The sequence below is a fragment of the Lepisosteus platostomus genome, chromosome 11 (genome assembly GCF_059453375.1).
Source record: "Lepisosteus platostomus isolate fLepPlt1 chromosome 11, fLepPlt1.hap1, whole genome shotgun sequence".
Taxonomy (NCBI): domain Eukaryota; kingdom Metazoa; phylum Chordata; class Actinopteri; order Semionotiformes; family Lepisosteidae; genus Lepisosteus; species Lepisosteus platostomus.
The window spans coordinates 7242377-7260885 of record NC_142621.1 but is presented as its reverse complement, the minus strand read 5'-3'; the positions used below and the strand labels follow the sequence as shown (position 1 = coordinate 7260885).

The following is an 18509-nucleotide window of genomic DNA, read 5'->3' as shown; positions in this document are numbered from 1 at the left end:
TCCTCTTTATTAAGATTCTATGAAGCAAATTCCCTCCTTCGCACAATAGTACAGCAGTAGGAATTGTCATGACTATTTTGTTGAGCAGAAACAAAAAAATGTACAGATGTTATGGCCTGATCCCTTTCAATACGCATAGATTAGCTATTTAGTTACAATAAAGGAGGGCTACAGTGAGGAGTAATGAAAAAGACACAGATATGCCAGAGAATTAGGGATGATTTGGAGAGTGATAAGTTCACAGATGTTTATTGCAAATAAATTAAAGATACGAAAAGGTGTTCATTAAAGACGAATAACTACAGACACAGAAGCTGCACATATAAAATGTGACGGCTGAACTGATTTTACACACCTAAGATTTCATACATTCATTTACAGCCAACATAGGGCCTTCTTGCATATGTGAGAAGTAATTGCCACGCTCAGTGAGAGATGGAAACATACTGTAAGTGCTTGAACAAACGCACACAAAGCTGTCTGATTGGGAAGTGTTCAGCAACATACCCACATTATCTCCAGGCTGAACAGAAAACTACCATCTGCTCTTAAAGAGGAATGCTACAGGGCAGACGGATTATATAACCATATAAAATGGACATGTTACAGCAACTAGGCCTAATTTGTAGGTTTTAGCATACAAGTCGGCATTCACCGACTTTGAAGTAATGTTGTTTAAATTCTGTCACTGAAATCATCCACTACAAAGGCTTTTCAGTGAGCTGCGCACGTAAATTCCAGTTCTGCCATGATAGCAGGGAAACAGGACTGCCACTGCATTGCAATCAGAACAGCGTCTACTGATGTATCAGCGAAACATTACTTAATATTAGTTTCACATAACTGGAAGTGCAGGTCTATTTTGAATAAATGTTAACAAGTTGAAAGACCCAGCTATTACTGCTGGCATTTATAAGAAAATCTGAAATGGACCACACTGCTGTGCGATGGGAGTTTTAACTGATTCCATGGTAACACTGTCCACTGAAGGAGGCCCACAAAGACAAACATTACAAAGTTTCAGTGCTTGGTGTACATTTCCCATTTCAAAGATAGGACATGCCACTAGCCTCCACAAAAAGCAGCAATTATCCCTTCTGAACTGGCTCACACATCAGGTGTGCCTCACTCACCGAACACTCAGCAACAGTAACACTACATTCCCCGTCCACTGCTCCTCCACACCATGATCAAATGCGGCTTCCCCAACAAAACTAGCATTAAGAAACTGCAACTTTGAGGCATTGCTTTATAAAATCTGAAAAGATAAGATACAGACTGCTAAAAGCCTGGTAAAAGTGATCATCAAATCAAATCCAGAAAGTAAAAGTGTCAGTAGTTTGTGTCCTTGAGTTTCAGCGTGTCTTGTTTCTACATTAGCTTGCGAGAACAATGCCTAAAAAGAGACCTGTACAAAAGAAGCACTACAAAATATTTTGTTTTCAAGTGGAACTAAAATGCCTTTTATTTTTTCACGGATATTATATTACACGAATCCCAAAAGAACTTCCAAGAATGTCAGGAACTAAAGGCATGTACAGTATTGCAACTTCAATGGCTCACTGGATTTGCATGCCTTTCAGAAACTGTTGCCTAAAACAGCATGAAAGGTCTGGCCATGTGTGTGCTCCTTGCTCCAGCACTGCAAGCACCAAAACCCAGAGCAAATTGATACCATCTTTGCTTGGTTACACTCTGGACGAAGCATTCAGGCATTTGTAAAATTATGCAAAGAGATCTTTATATGGTCTTGAAGACATTACTCCTGTTGGTGGATATTTCTGCGCAGACCAGTCTGCCGAATTACTAAAACCAAGGCATCCATCTGCTGTGGACTGTTAACAGCTTTCGTCCTAGAGGCAGCTCTGTCACTTGTAATGGAATAATGAAGGAAAGTGATTCGTGAAAAAACGCCGAATGACACCATTGCTTTACTCAGTGATGCTGAAACTATGGCTGTAGTGAATTGTTACATTGGTTGTTTGTGAAATGGACATGAACTGAAAATGGAATAAAACAAAGGAATATTATACAAGACCTTCATGGTTGTTTGCTACATTCCGTTTATATGAAATGAACACGCACAATGTTCATTTAAGGGACGCACAATGAGAAGGCTCATATCAGCCAATGACACTGTCCATTATGAATACAGGGTCAAAACCCTGTAAAAGAAAGAAAGGATACTAAAACAAGTCCTGAAAAGAAAAACAAATTAGCCACACTTAATTTTTGCATCCCTGCAACAAACACTGTAGTGTGCTGTACTTAAGTACTGTTTTCAAATCATACGGATGCAATTAAAAAATGTCTCTAGGTTGTTTTTAGCCAAAACGATTTTCAGCAATGAAAAAAAGAAGTGCAGCACAATGTGTGTTTTGAGAACAGAAGAAGCAGAGCATGATGTATAACTGTAAGATAACTTAATCAGGGGAGTGTCTCATCTGATGAGAAACAAAAGACCTCTTTCATCGGAATGGTTTTATGAATGTGATATAAATAACCTTTGAAACCATTAAAGCATATATTACTTGGGCAATATCAAAAAAAGTGAATGTTGTCCTAAATTTTCACAGCTATGGTATGCTATTTCAACTTTCCTGATTCTCAGTAATACCAATTCTGGACCTTAAAGGACAAATTAATATAAAAAAAAAAATCAAGATGGACTCTTGATACAAGTGTAAAATGTTCTTAATGATTATAGCGAGCATGTTTTGGGTGAGAAAATTCCATCTGAGTCATTCACAATATATGCCCAAGGATTGTTACAAATACCTTCTATAACATATAATAAATTGTGTTATTTGAGATATTCCTAACCTATTCTGTGAGAAATAATTCAAATGTACCACTTACATAAACTGTAGTTACTCAGCAAAGCATTCTTAATGACTCAAAACAATGGAAAAGCACTAAAATAAATCAGTTTTCTGATACGAGATTCTCAGTAGAATTGCATATGACTGCATTCGTACAGCATTGTAGCAATTCTAAACACTGTTGCTGTAAATTTGATTCAGAAATGTTACAGTAAGAAGCTCTGATGGGTTTAAACATCTGGCCTTGCGAGTTTACCTTGAGATGGTAAAGGGTTGGTCAGCAGTGTGTGATGAACACAGGGGACTTTTGATTCAGAATGAAGTAATGACTGTGTCATGGAGAGGCTTGCTGTATTATGTTTCTCACCCTGGTCTTAAAAACATATGGTCACAAATGACAGGAGGTCACTTGTTGACCCTGTTTAACTGAGTAAAGGAGAAAGAGATACATCCTCATTAAGGGTAATTTGAAAGTTTCGGAGATCATAAAATGAACATGTAGAATCACATGATGCAGCTTGCCTGAAAAAAATGTTGTATCCACAAAGATAATCCGGACACTTACTTAATAAGGAAACGTTATTCATGTGGAATGTGTTAGGGGTCAGTGACTCACAACCAGTTTCCAGTGGTTTGAACTATGTAGGTTCAGAATGACATTCAGGCTAGTGAGAACTCACTGTAATCTGTGATCTAGCAAACTTCTTGTCCTGGCTCCATCTCTTAGCTTCCATTCCAATGCGAATACCGATAACTGCACACATTAGCTCTTAGACAGAGAGCATTTTGAATTACAGAAAAAAGAGATGTAGAATGTCATGTCAGTTTTTGTGTGTGAGAGTGTGGAGTGAAAGCCACTTGTGTTTTCTATGAATATTCCAGCAGGCCTGGGATAGCCTGCCTGTTTCGCGGTCCCAGTTGTTCACTGCACTGCAGAGGGTGCACGCCATGTCTATGAGCTAGGGAGAGGTCCTGGCACCTGTCTGGGGATGAAGTTTCAGGGATGCTTTCAGCCGCTCATTGCTGCCAACATCAAACTCTCCTCCTACAGCAGCACAGAACAAATGCAGATCAAGCCAGTTCCTTTCAGATGACACCAGAAATGTCTCCAGCATTCTACTGCACACACACACAAAACACAATAATGTTTAAGACTGGTCAATGGTAATTTTATCTTTCTTTTACTTAGAATCAGATTACCAGGCCATAAAAATCTTAACTTGTAAATTATTTAGTAAAAGTGCTTCCCCCTGAGCTTCAGTAGAGAAGTGGTAAACAGTCCATTCCTTTTATGAAACATATTGTTTTAAGTAACAAAGGGTTTAGCAATCACATATTAATTTCCGACCATGACACAGACATCATTTAGGGAAGTGTAATTTTTTTTTACTGCATCAGCTTCATTTACGTCACTGACAAATGACCCACAGCAGCAGAGGTTGCTTAGGAAAAGTACATATCACCAAAATGATACTTCTACGGATAACATTCTGCATACAGTACACACAATAGATGTCCATACATTTCTCTATATACACACACTGTTTCAACAGCATATAAAACTAATTCTTATATTGCTCATGTTAAAACATTATAAATTGAAACAAATGCCCTCCCATCGACTTTAAGAAAGAGGCTCCAGTGTAAAAGACCCTTTTTGAAGCTCAAAGTTTCATCTCTCTGTATCTCCTGGCCATTTTTCTAAGGCTACCACCTTTCCACAGAGCCTATCCAGGTGCACGAGAAAAGGCACGTTATGACCCTCCTGAGAGCGAACAAGAGAGCCTTTGTGTGTGGTTTCAATGGGACTTACCAATAACATTGCCTCATCGAAACAGCTAACCTGGGCCCGCAAGTAAACAATGCCTGGGTTTCTATGGCTACAGGAAAACAGTACCGCTCCTCGGCAGCTGACTTCATGACAATGTCATGTTGTCTCCCCTGTTTACAGCTCCTTACGGCAGGATGGTAGGTAGCTCTTCACTGGGGATTTGCTCACTGTGGAGCTGAGAATCAAGTCAGTCTGTTCCACTACTGTCAGTTTCACTCCTGGGCCCTTTCGTGTACAATGTGTACCAAGTTCCAGCACAAGAAATAAAGCATTCAAGACTTTAATGTCTGTCAAGTACTTATTAGAACCACCGCCTTAATAAAGATGGAAAAAAGTTCACTTTCAAAGATCTCTCTTGACTAACAGCTCAGAAATCCATTTCAGAAATTCCAGGTATGATAGTGCTCAAAACCAACCATGGGTAGTGGTGCTCTGACATGTAACATTTTTGTTTATATAACGTACGTAGGTGCATCTGGGAGTTCCCAGAATGTCATTTTTTGTGACTAAAACAAATAAAAGGATGTCCACGGATGCTGTCCAAGATATACTGAACACTACATCATGAACGATACAAAAAAGAGCCATTTTATTATGAACTTAACCATGAAGAGGAAAAACAGTATGATTACTGAATTCAGACAGAAAATGTTTTTTGTAAGAATTAATCAGAGTCTGTGTCACCCTGTAGTTTTACCAGCTATATATTGAAGAGATGACAAGAATCTGAGCATACTGAAAGCTAGATCAGTACAGAAGTACCGCATTGACAAAGAATGATATAGACCTTACAGTAATTACTTGAAAGATTCCACTGAGCCTTGGCAACTTGGCAGCCTTGCAAATTAGTATGTTTAATAGGCATCTAGGGAAGGAGGAGGTAGCACTAGCTGTGAAAAAAGGAAATTACTGCAATTAGCAAGTGTGGTCTTCATCTAAATTACAGACCTGTCTTTATCAAAGTGTGCTTTAATCCAATAATAAACAAAGCAAAATAAATGCGCAGTAATTAGGTTTACACTGTTGGGGGACACTAGAGTGAAACTGAGCACTAATTGTTCATCTAAACTAAGCTGCACAGGGGTCCTGAGTATTCGAGTACATGAGCAAAGGTGGATAGAGAACACTGAAATCCAAGAAGCAAACGAAATAGTGTGGTTCTGGCATTTTAATATGTCCTGCAGGTTTCTGTTATTCTGGTAAAATTAAGGTTTTTCCTTAATTAAAAATGAAGGACTTTGGAGAGTCATCAAAAGTACTTTTCTCTTCAACTCTCTGATCCATTTCACAATTTCCTGGAGTTATTAGTGGTATACAGTACAGGACAAAAACCACTGTGTAATGTGGTGTGAGAACTATTTTTTTCACATATGTCACAAAATATAGATATCCTTCTCGGACCATTCACTGAAGTATGATTTTCTATTTTAAGCTGTTGTTAAAGAAATTGTAATAAATGGGAGATATTTCCTACTGGAGAATAAGGACATTCCTCTTACAGTCAGCATAGCAATCCAGGTGTACCGTGTACATCTTTAAATCCAACCCCTGACAGCTGAAGACATGTTTTTTTTCCCTTTTTTTGTACTGTGATTTACAGTTCATTTTGATCTGCAATCTTTCTCTGATTGATTCAGAAGATAGGAATGTGCAAGTCTTTCACACACAAAAGCAGCTTTAAGATATTTAAGATATTTCTCATTTCTCAACAGCAGTCTTCCTGGAGCCTGTAAGAAGGGCAGCTTTTTTCTGATAATCCAAAGAAAATCAAAGGATATGTAAATGAGGGCTACCATTCAGTTCTTTTTTAAGCAATACAAACACAGTTTTAAAGTTTAAAAATTGATTTCATTACCTGCTTAAGTTAATTACTGGAAAGGTTCACAGTGACTTTGTAAGAGGGGCCATTTTCTTTGCTGTATTCCGTGAAGACATTGCTAATGCCTTTCTCTGAAATTAAATTAAACAGTTCACTCAAGGCCAGAGGAGTGTCAGCCTTCTGCACAGTTCAGTTGACATGACAGCATTTTCCTTATAAACTAGAAATGGCATGCAGGATACAAGTCTGCCAAGGCCTGAAATAGTGCAGACTGACTGTCATGTCATCGGCGCACTTGTAAACCTTGCTTTTTTAAACAAAACAAAAAATCAGTCTTACTGAAGCAACTACAGAAGGTGACTTTCAAGAGAGTCAACAAGAGCATTCATCGTGATCACTGTTAGGAGTGCCGGTGAGAAATCTACTATAGAGACTGTTTTATGGATTTTCTTACTACTGGGTTTGGTCACCATCATCATTAAGAATCCTTAAGCTAAAACACTAAAGGTGTTCATTAATAATGAAGAATGACAAAACACAAATGAGACATATCTTAAACACCAAAACCTGGAAAGCCCCACACTACTGCCTAGTGACACTATTCTCAGAATAAAAGCAAAAATAACACACTGCTTAAAGCAGAGAATAACTAGCAGACATCATATCATCTCATCAGGAAATTCAGATATTATTTTTTCTGGAGTGATACAATTTCTTCCTATTGCTATTTATGGTTTTGGACGTACAACCATCCTTCTTCTACCACTGTCAACTACCACATATGAGGCTAATATCTGGTCATTGAAGCTCTCAATGCTTCTTTTAAATGAATCAAAATCAAACAAGTACATTTCAATAAACTACTTAAGTGAAGACAGCTGATAGTCAACTGATACCAGAGTGAACAGCTTCCACATTAAATAAATGGGCTATTCATATGCTTCTATTACATATTGTACATTATTAATGTGAAGCCAGCACACCCCTAACCCAATATGAAGCAGCAGCTGTAACTGGTGATGAGCATGTTCAGAATACTCTTAGTCATTGCAATTTTATATCCAGCCCACCTGTTTCAAGCAATAACCTTGTAGTCTGCAGATGATTCTCAGTGAAAAACAGCAGTAAAGGCAACACTAGAGCCAAGTGGTGTATAAAATGCATTAAGCAAGAGCCACAACCTGTTACTGGTGCTGACATCCACTGCTTTCCGTTATACAACTAATGGAATCAAGCAAATAAAAAACGTCCAACACAAGATTTGAAAATAATGGTTCTGGATCGTATTTGCCTGAATCTTCAATAGGAAGCTACACTAAGAATGTTTGGCCAGAGAAGCCTCATGATAAACGTTACATAAATGTCCTTTATATAGCTTCTCTGAGCATGGAGGTTCTCAGCCACCATACACAAAGAACATCCAGTTTTTGCCCTAATGATGTTCTGTAACTTTTCTGATGCTAATGTTACAGCACATGGTCATTTAACCCATAAGGCCTACTTTGATTTAACCCAACAGAGTTTCCCCAATGCACTGGTTTTAACAGTTACTACAGTTTGAAAAATGTGCTAAATATATGCACAGTTTTAACCAAAACATTGTCAGATAAATAGGTAATTGGCACGGCTTCCCAGCTGCGATTATAAATACACTGCTGTCATTTTTAACACATTTGTTCCATACCAGAAAGAAAATAAATGCCTACCTTTCTCAAGTATTGTCGCAGAATAAATTTGATTTTACTCAAAAAGAATTCAAATGCAGGAGGCCTTTTAAGACTGCAGATGAGGAAAATGGTAAGGCAGCTTGTGACATTGCTCAAGAATATGAATTGACATTGTTAAATATTTTACAAAGCTGCAGTCAGCAGATTGGGGCTTTTAACCTTCGTGACTCATTTGCTTCCAGGGATCTTTAAAAAGCTTACTGTACACGCTGCCATCACGGGGAGATTCTGTTTCATTGTGAGTAGGAAATGCAAACTGAAGCTGCACAGCTCTGTGACAACAGCATTTCAAGACCCCCGAGACCAAGAGTATTCTGTCGTTCAGGATGGGGTCTTACCCCAGGAATGTGCTTTTGGACATTGTACGAGGGGTCTTTGTCTTTCATTTCTTTCAAAGAAAGATGTGCGACTTCCAAGATCTTATAGTTACAAAAAAAAGCCCATCTTTAAGGGGGGATTCTGTCTTTGAGGCGACTTTACTCACGTTAATGCTACATCACATGGTCATTTAACCCATAAGGTCTACTTTGATTTAACCCAACAGTTTCCCCAATGCACTGATTTTAATACTAGAATTGATTAAATATGCTATATATATGCACAGTTTTAGCCAATACAGTGTCAGATAAATGGGCAATTAGCACAGCTTCCCAGCAGGGATTATAAATATACACTGCTTTCATTCTTAACACATTTGTTCCATACCAGAAAGAAAATAAGAATACCCACAGATAGTATCGTATCTGGCTTGCACTGGTCTAAACAAACGTCATGCTCCCTGCGTGACGAACGCTCAGCAGGGAAGTGGCAGGGCATGTTACAGCTGTTGTGGCCACAGGCCTTGCCTCCTCTCTCCTGCCTGTTTTGCACCTGTTGCCAGGGAGACAAGGTGCTTGGGAGCACCTGGCAGTAGCGAAGAAGTCGCAGTGCATCATGTACTCCAGGTTACTTAAGCCCTGCTTAGTTTCTCCTCTGCAGTCCAGCATTGGTCACTTGCACCCGTGTTGTTCCTGCCCTGCGCTGCACTGCACTCACGGACCACCCGGGCAGCGTTTCCCAGCGGAGTCTGGTTTCTTTTTTCCCTGCTTTCTTTTTGTTCCCTGTGTGCTGAAACCCTCCGGGCTCCCATTTCCCTGCCTGCCTGGAGTTATCCTGTCGCGTGCTTGCTTCCTGGCTTTCACACCGACTCTATGGGGGACTGCATCCCAGTTTCCCCGGCACGTCCCTCAGTGGGCATGGTACTGCAGTTCCCCTTGGTGTGTGCTGCCGTGTGGGACGCCCGGTTCTCATGTGGTGCTGTTGCTGGCCGGAGGTCTGGCAGCTCAGTCCTGCGCTCTGGAGTTCTCCAGAGAGAGTGGTCCTGGCCGGCGGTCCTTCCCGTCCTCACCTGCCTGCCGGCCCGCTCTCCGCCCTTTGGACAACCCCTCTGCCTGCCTCACGTCCTGGCCCACCCCTGGGACTCTGCACTGGTTCCGGTTCTCAGTGGACGCACCATTGATGCAATCAGTGCAAACCCGACCAGCCCAGCCCCGGAGCGTGCCGGGTCACTACCTCCCCGATGGTGACGCTCTTGGGTCTGTAACACGTCCTCGCCCTTCACAATGATAGGAGGGGCTGACATTGAAGATAAGAAAGGCAACGTTGCTGTTCAGAGGAAGATCAGCTTCAAGACACGAGACTATATGACACTACCCCTGTCTAAAATTTGAGGTCACCGGCATTGAACACATCCTACAGCAAAGACAAAACTCCTTGGCCTAAAAACATCATTTATTTTCTCCACAGACCCACTAGTACTTAGTAGCCCTAAACCTTCCATTGGTTAATCGATCACCCTCCTTCCAAGCAGGCTAGCTAACAATTTACAGAGCTACAGTCCATCTCGATTTGAGATTCATGGCAACACACAGTTACTACTTATAAGTTGCCAAGTTGTGAGAAGCACTTCAAATGTCCACTTGCCAGATGTCTTGTACAGCAGATTTAATGACGTTTGAATGAAGTACAGTAGCAGCAGGCAAATGGCAAATATCTCTTAAGATTTCAGAGGGAATTGGAGTCATTTTTCTCCACACATAGAAGTACCTGAAAAGCTCTCATTAGCTCACTACTGTTAGCAAGAGCCTGGCTGAAAAGCACACAGGTGCTTTGGGGCCAATCATATTTGTATGACAGCGCTGTCATATTGTTATATTAAGGTATCAGCTTTTCTAACCCGGTTTTGTATCCCTGTATTGTTTTAAAATCTGTATTCACAGTTCTGATAGGAGACAACCATTCTTATATATAAAATCAGACTAACAAACTCTCTTCACACTAAAATAACATTTAAGATGGTATTCATCTTAAATATCTGAAACGTGAAGCCTTCTCAGGATGCCTGAGATTCAACCGATTCGTTCAAGAAGAAACAAAAATTAAACTTGATGATCAAGTGGTGACAGTGAAATCTGCAGACCATTCCTAGAACACTATTCACCTGTGCTTTCAAAAAGGGACATCCACTTTAAAAGGACTAGACTATGCTTTCAAGGATCATTTCTATAGTTTGCGACGTGAGAAATGCGTTTCGAAAGCGTTTGGTCTATTCAGCCACGAGGAGAATCCGTAGTGTCTCCTCCTGAGCACGAAGCAGGTCAGGAGTGTTGCTTCACGGCAGCTGCTCCCAACCACTGATGACCGCTCCACTCTCTCGCAGTCTGAGCAGGAGGGAGACGCATTCTGAGAGGGTGGCCCTCTTGACAAATTCCCAATACGAGAAATTCTATATGGCCAATAAAGTGATCTTATAATATCACGGTGACAGGCATGAGGTTTACTTTGAAGAGAACAGCCCAGCAAGTGAAAGGTTAATTTAACTGCCTGCGTCATTATAAGCTTCTTCGTGTCGCACACACAGAATGTACATTTGCATTTATATTTGCATACAAAAGGGACCTACTGAATTTGCCCAGCATGTGTGCAAGTTACAGTTCAGAACTTGCTCCCTTTAACCTAGCTGGTTCCTATAAACAGATCAGCGAATGGTTTGTCAACCTGTAGACAAACTTCTGCAATCAAGTTAACAGCTCATTCTGAAAGGAATTTTCCTTTGAGCTACATTTATGCATGTGCACTAGCTCTCAAACATTTAAAATACAAATTAGTTCATTTCACAACTTCACAACAACCTCAGCAGTGTAACCTTTTGGTACATGCTTCAGGAATTAAGCATACTAGTGCACAGACCTTCATCATTTCAATGGTCTATACTAGGAAATAAAGCAGGCACACTTGACACCAAATAGAGCAAAAACGAAATATTCATATCGAGAGGAATGTGGTTAAACGTCTTTCACATGTTTTGAATCACCATTCAAGAGTCATCAAGGAGTTTTATATACAAAAAACTGAGTAAATAATGCCAACTACAATGTAAAAAGAACAATATTACACTGACAAAATATTTCTTTCATGTTTTCATTTCACTATAAATGAAGTTCTTTTATGTTTTCATTAAACTCTCTAAAAACTAGTTCAAAATACAAATGTGTAAACAAATACCACATTACTCAGAAGTTTTTCTCTTCTATATCATCAGTTCTACTACTAACAAAAGCAAAAAGATTTTCTTTGAATCTGATTTGTTTAAATAGAGAAATAATTAATTAATTTTACGTGGCAAAACTCATTTAAGAAAAAAATATTTTGAAGTACATGCACATTCAATACTACAGAATATCCTCCAATTTCCTGTGAGAAGACTTCCAAAATGCCATAGCCAGTTCTGCCCCTCAGCAATGTGGGTTTGCAAACTTAATACATTTTCATTTTAAACTGGTGAATTCCAAATTGCTATCTCAAACACCCCCAGCTCCACAGTGCTTACACTGAAAAGAAATCAAAGTTGAATTGAAACATGAGGGCATAAAGCAAACAGTATGAGTCAGCCCTCACACAGCATGTCGACATAGGAGGTGTTGAAATTAAATGCTGTATACTGTTTCTGTCAGCTTTTCACACAAGTTTAATTCACAAAACAATTTTGCCATGTCTGCAAACGTACAAAAGCAAAACCGTCTAACTTTAGGTTTTGTTAAGTGCCAGACTAGGAGAACAGCTACAAATATTTCCAGACTTCTGGTAAACGTTTTGTATCACTAGAACTTATTTCCACTCCTGAGTATTTTGCTGTTGGTTTTGTTCCACTCTGGCCCATTTTCCCCATCTGTGTACATCCTGCACTATTTTCTCTTTCATCATCTTTAGGATTTAAGTGCAGCTTTGCAAACACAACCTCATAATCCTAGATAAACACCACATACTTGAATGAGCTACTTTTCTGGGCCTTTGCAATGTGCCTTCTTGCAGTATGAGAAAGAAGTCGCAATACTGGGGATTTGCTTGTCACGTGCTTTGGCTTCTGCACATTAATAACAAATTCCTTGCTCTAGTATAGAACACTTCATTCCCAGGAATTCCAAACTGCTTCACGTGTTGAATGGGATCTACATCATCCACCACAGGACACTGGACTCCACTATTCCACTCCCCTCCACACTCACCACACATCTGATAGCGGGGAGGAGAATAGAGTGATTATTAGGAGGCCTTGACTGGTGAAGGCCTGTGTGAATTTGGCCAGGACACCGGAGGTTAACACCCCTACTTCTTTTCAAGAACAGCTACTGGGATTATTAACTACCACAGAGTGTCAAGACCTCAGTTATACATCTCATCCAAAGGACAGCGCTTTTTTGTTTTTACTGTTTAGTGCCCCCATCACTATACTGGGGCATTAGGACCCACATAGGCCACAGGGTGAGCATTGCTTACTGGTCCCACTAGCACCTCCTCCAGCAGCAACCTTAGCCTTCCCAGGAGATCTCCCACCCAGGTACTGGCCAGGCTCACACCTGCTGAGCTTCAGTGGGCTGCCAGTTGAGAGTTGCAGGGTGATACAGGTTAGAGGTCTACCGTCCAAGCACAGACCAGGCCTAGCTTCTGAACTGGGATCAGAAGGTGGCAATACTGCTGTCACCTCTATAGGACTCTCTTAAGTAACAGGATGCAACAGCAATGTGCCTTAATCCTCTTCTATCGAGCAGTAGATAGAACTCCTGCTTTTTAACATCAGTGGAAGTCCAAGGAGTGTTCAACAGCTGAATTTCACATGACATTTGCATGTTTAAGCATCATTCCAATTAACTTTAGGAATGAAAAATGGAACTGCGCAACTAGAAAAGATTTATAATAGTTGACTTTATTACCTTTAACCTAGCGATACCTGTACAATATAACAGTCCCATTCTGATCAGAACCCATTATTTTATTTCTATTTTAATTTCACCTTTACAGAGTCTGAAGCAGCATTCTTCACTTGTTATAATTTGTGTCTATTGTTCTGTAATTTCACATGCGCTTCTGTTAAAAAATGCAATTAACTAATCTAGTGCAACAGCAGGCACATCAGAAAGCTCTGTGATTGGTTCCAACTAGAAAGAAGTCATAGCATTTTCACACAGATATGGCTTCATAATGCATGAGGGAAGGGGGATTATCTTACAGGAGGGTCAGCCAGAGAACAAGAGCTGCAGAATCAACTGGGCATCAGTCTTCACCTTCAGAGGCCTGAGTCCCTGACAGCCTCTCAACACAGATAAGTAGATTTAGGGTCCATACTCAAAAATGGAAATTACCACCATGAGATGACACAAAATTTAACATTGTAAGCCTACAAAACAGTTTTCTCCTAATGTGCAATGTTGGTTATTAGGTAAATATTCAAGCTACAGACTATGGAATTGGTCCCAGTGATCCAAAGGGGGAAGGAAAAAAATTCCATATCCAAGCTGGGTGATACTGTAATGGTGCCCTCCTAGGCAGTGGTACTGGAGGAGCCTCAGACACATGGTAAATAAAGAAATTGAGTTGCATCTGCCAGGTTTTCAGGGTTGATTAATGCACTTATGACTAAGGAAGTTATGTTGCTTAAGAAAAATTGGCTTTCGACAAAGCTTTCCGACTTGAGAGCATCGTAGGTTGTCCTGGATATTCTTCTCACCACTTCAGAAATCCCAATGCAAGCTTTATCTCAGCGTAGTACAGCATATGAGGGAAGCTCGAAGGCAGGAGAATACTGTTCAGTCTAGGTCTGGATCAATTCCATGCTTATCCCTCGCCCCCTGTATATCTGATGCTGCTTCGCCTCAAAGCTGAATTGAAATTACCACCAACACTGGGGGACTTCCACTATGGGGAAACTGAGAATTCAAGAACAAACATTACAAATGAGAGGAGACTTTTCAGCTCATTGAGCTTGCTTGGTAATCGCAGTGTGTCAAAGCAAATTGCTTTGCACTCCATAACTCTTGTAAGCACAGAACGTAGATAAATCCTGGATGGACAGCCAGCCCTGAGTAATATATTTCTTCACCACAGGATTGCCAAAACACCACAGCGTCAGGGAAAAATACCTCTGAATCTAACATTTTACGAAATATTCAATAGTCTTTACTTCTTTATGTTTTTCAGCTGACACCCATATTAGAGAAGGCAACACCTGCTGTGCTCCCTCTAGAAAAGGACTAATTTCATTTTGTGAACACTGTCTGTTTCAGATTTGGTATTGTGGTTAGTAACGATTTCCCTTCTTAACCCTTACAGCAATATGCTCACTTTACTTTACCTGCTTTCTGGTTAACAAGCAGTGTTTCAGGACATTCTTTACAGTTCTTTATCAGAGGGTAGGCAGCATTTTATTACTCTCAACCATTTTAAAACTGAAAACAAAGCTAGCTCCTCTTCTATATAAACTTTTCTTAATATGATGCTGCGTCAAAGTGCTTAAAACTTGTGAAAGAAAATGGTAGATCATTTTCCATTGACTTCAGAAGTAGAAAAGACACTGGATTTGGACTTAATAAAGTATTTTGCTTTAAAATTCCATCCATTTGACCCCTTTACTCAAGTTTGTCTCTTTATTTTAAAATTGCATGTTCATGACCTACTTTAGAGACAAGCCAGGGTTCTTGTGGTCATGTGCTGTGTTCACAGACCCAGACTAACTGCATATTCAATTGAAATGAACCACCCGTGCCACAAGTGCTGTTCAGAAGTACACAATGCTTTCCATTTCTTCCCCCTATTAACCATATTATAAGCTGGTATAGACGTCACTTTGCCTGACTTAATGCAGCTTTGAATGTGTGTTAAAAAACAATCTTAACAGATCACTCCTACCATTCATCACATTCTCCTGGTTCTCCTTGTGCCTCAAAATCCTGGACATCCGCCGCGACACCGTGGAAAAAAAATCCTGCAGGAAATACCTTCTCTGCTCAACATCCGAGTTCACCTGCCGTAAAGCTGGCTTCTCAATAAAATGAGGTGTTCCGGGCTCCGACACCGACCTGTGAAAGGGAATCGCTCTGGTCGGGTTGTGTGGTCTCCCCGACAAAGACCCGGTGCTTAAAAATTTGCGCTGGTCCTTCTCCACTTTGGAAGCCTCCAACTCGAAGCAGCTGTTGTCCTCAGAACTGCCTCGCTTGATTGTCCTAAGGTTCAGTCTGGTGCGAGTTTTCCACTTACATCCTTCAATGGGCTTCTCAGGTGCAGACTGAGCTTGATGCCACAGCCTCGGCCTGCTACTTGTGTGCCAAAGGTAGCCATTTAAACAAGGTGGATGATGCAGGTTCTGGACTGGATCCGAAACAGAACGCCGGTATTCCCTACCTGTCTTCTCCACACTCATTTTCAACGCCAATGAATCCTCAAGAGAAAAGTTTCCATAAGGTTCAAATGATATCCATTTTCCACATGACAACAGAAAGAAAATAAATGCTTTGAGATTTTTCAATGACAAGCAGAATTATTGCTTAGAAGAAGTAAGATTTTACCTTCTTTTTCTGTAAGGTAGAAAGCTATTTATCTCACATAAACACAGCAGTTTGTCTCATTTCTTTGTTGCTGTAAAATTCTGAAGAAGTCCCCAGTTGAGACATCAGTCGCGGCTTCCTGCTTGTAGGCCGACGTTACACTATAAACACAACTTCCTGTAAGGAACAGTATCTCAGAGCAGCAACAGTAGGGCTTACAGAGGGCGAATCAGGGGGCTGGTCTTCATTGAGGCCATAGGTTGTGGTTTTCCGTATCAAAAACGGTGATTAAAAATAAAACAACGCTACCACTTCTCTGGTGTCACTCTCTTATCAACACACACTTGCTGAGAATGCTTCAACATGCTTCAGAATGTCTTTCCTTTTCACAAAATCAAAAGACTTTTACAAATAAGCCAAGATGGTGGTTTATCACAAAAGTGTAAACCTTATGAGGGTACTGGAAAACGCTGGTTGGGTCAGAGTTCTGTCCTTAATTATATAGAAATTAGTTTTTTTGGTAGCACTTAGCAGAAAGAAACTCAAGTTACACCAACACCTCCTGACGACAAGTCAATATGTACTGCCTGTAAGAGCATTATTGCTTATGTCATTGATATTCTATATGTAAAACTCCGGATTGACTAATAGTTCATATCTGTTTATATTAATAAACAACTGGTCACTTCCTCATTTTAAGCTGTGGAAAAAAGATTTTGAAATAATGCAATGTGTATGTATAATTAAGACTGAGGAGACTAGGCTGCAAAGGAATTTCCATTTGTGGTGTCTTGGATGAAATTCCATGCATACAGAACACTGGTAATAATATTCTCCAATGTGCATTTAATCTATTAAGTGCATATGACGAGGCTCTTAATAACATGCTACACTATACTCCAGAACCCCAAGCTTTTTTTGTGGGATCTTTACTTTTTTCCATCAAACCATGCAGATCACTATGAGGTACGCAAAGACTTTTCAGATTCAAACAGAGGAAAAAATCATATTTGAATGCCAGGTCACCCTGTCTTATTGAATTAGTCACATTGATGTACTGTACTAAAATAAAACACAAGAATACGGAAAGTAACTCCAATCAGAACTAATAACAGTAAACATTTAAATTTAATCACTATCTCACAATAGTGCCCATCTCACAATAGAGCTGTAATGGATACTGCAACAGAGATTAACGAACCGAGTACTATTTTTAACTCAAATTAAGAAGTTTCACATACCACTTCTTTTTTAGAGTAGAACATTTCTTGTAAGTTCGCATTGCGCAACAGTTTAACCTAACTCAGTCTCTGAAGATGGTTGTGGCAATTATTTTTGTTCCTTCATCTGTTTCCCCTGTTCATTTGCACTGAGTGAAGTACCAAGCATATTACCTGGCTTCATCTGTGGGCGGTGTTTAGCATAGTGTGCAGACAGGCCATCCAACATGTTTAGACATCCAACAATGGCTTCTCTACAAATACAGTAACGTGATTTAGCCTTTTGAAGCCTCATTTTCCTACTTATGTATTGTACATTATCTGCTTTTAAGGATAAGAGGATAATAATGAAGTTTTTTAAAAATGATTGAGAGTGATTGTTAATGAATGGCAAATTAAAACAATTGGTCTTATAAACAAACCAGCAGATGAGTGTGCTTCCACTTCAGAGAAGTGCAATATTAACTGATGAAGCAGACTACTCCTATTAATGCAAAAGTGTCATTTAAGTGAAATTCAACCCCTGTATGCACTGTACCACATCGGCAGTCAGAACAGGTTTATCAGATCATACGATTGTAGTGGCTTTCGATATTTGGTTTTGATAAACCAATGAAACTAGACATCTGTGGGTAAGACGTGGCACCTCTCTTCAATATGACCGTGCCAACTTAAATTATTTAAAATGCTTTTAAAATTCAAACACAAACCAAGGAAAGGCAATGATACCGATGATCACCCATTACAGTGCTATACTCCAGCTCTAATTATCTGGCCCTGAATTACTTCATAAAGCATTACTCTTCAAGAGAAATTACACAACTTAAATAGCTTTTTACCAGGCCTTTTTCATTAGCTGTCGGGGACAGGAGACATTAACGGCCCATCTGATCTCCTTATCATTGCTTATTAGTCTACAACACTTCAGTGTTTCTAACATACCAAACAAAACTTGAGCTACCTGAAATGAACTTGCAAAGAACAGCTCTTAAACCAACTGGACTCAGCACTAGCCATTGCTAATGCAAAAAAATGGAGAGCCTCAGCCATTGAAGCTATTGGATAAATACAATTAAGTAACTTTGGAGAAATGCAGGGGAACAAAACAAAGCACACAATCAGAAATAGATTCAAGACACTTTTCATGAAACCAAACAAGATTATTTATATGGAGCACCAAATGCTTTATTTGTAGTTTTCACAGGAAACGTACAATACTGCAGGACTGCAGTGA

The 18509-nt window shown here is 39.9% G+C and overlaps 1 protein-coding gene and 1 non-coding gene across 7 annotated transcripts in view; one reads left to right on the top strand and one right to left on the bottom strand.

Moving 5' to 3' along the window:
* Positions 1 to 18509, bottom strand: part of rasal2 (RAS protein activator like 2) — a 104172-nt gene that overhangs the window by 57029 nt on the left and 28634 nt on the right. For 2 of the 6 annotated variants that reach the window (XM_088598151.1, XM_088598152.1), the window contains exon 1: positions 15421 to 16213. The exons of 2 other annotated variants lie outside the window; for them this stretch is intronic. In XM_088598151.1, coding sequence (XP_088454277.1) covers positions 15421 to 15931 — 511 coding nt within the window. In that variant the 5' untranslated portion in view covers positions 15932 to 16213. Of the gene's footprint in view, positions 1 to 3801; positions 3942 to 4635; positions 4668 to 15420; positions 16215 to 18509 lie in introns of those variants that run through there. 2 more of the 6 variants (XM_088598155.1, XM_088598153.1) reach the window with 2 other exon arrangements.
* LOC148651893 (small nucleolar RNA U3) lies at positions 10716 to 10929 on the top strand. Its single transcript, XR_015925501.1, has one exon. It is a non-coding gene; the product is annotated as a small nucleolar RNA U3 (small nucleolar RNA).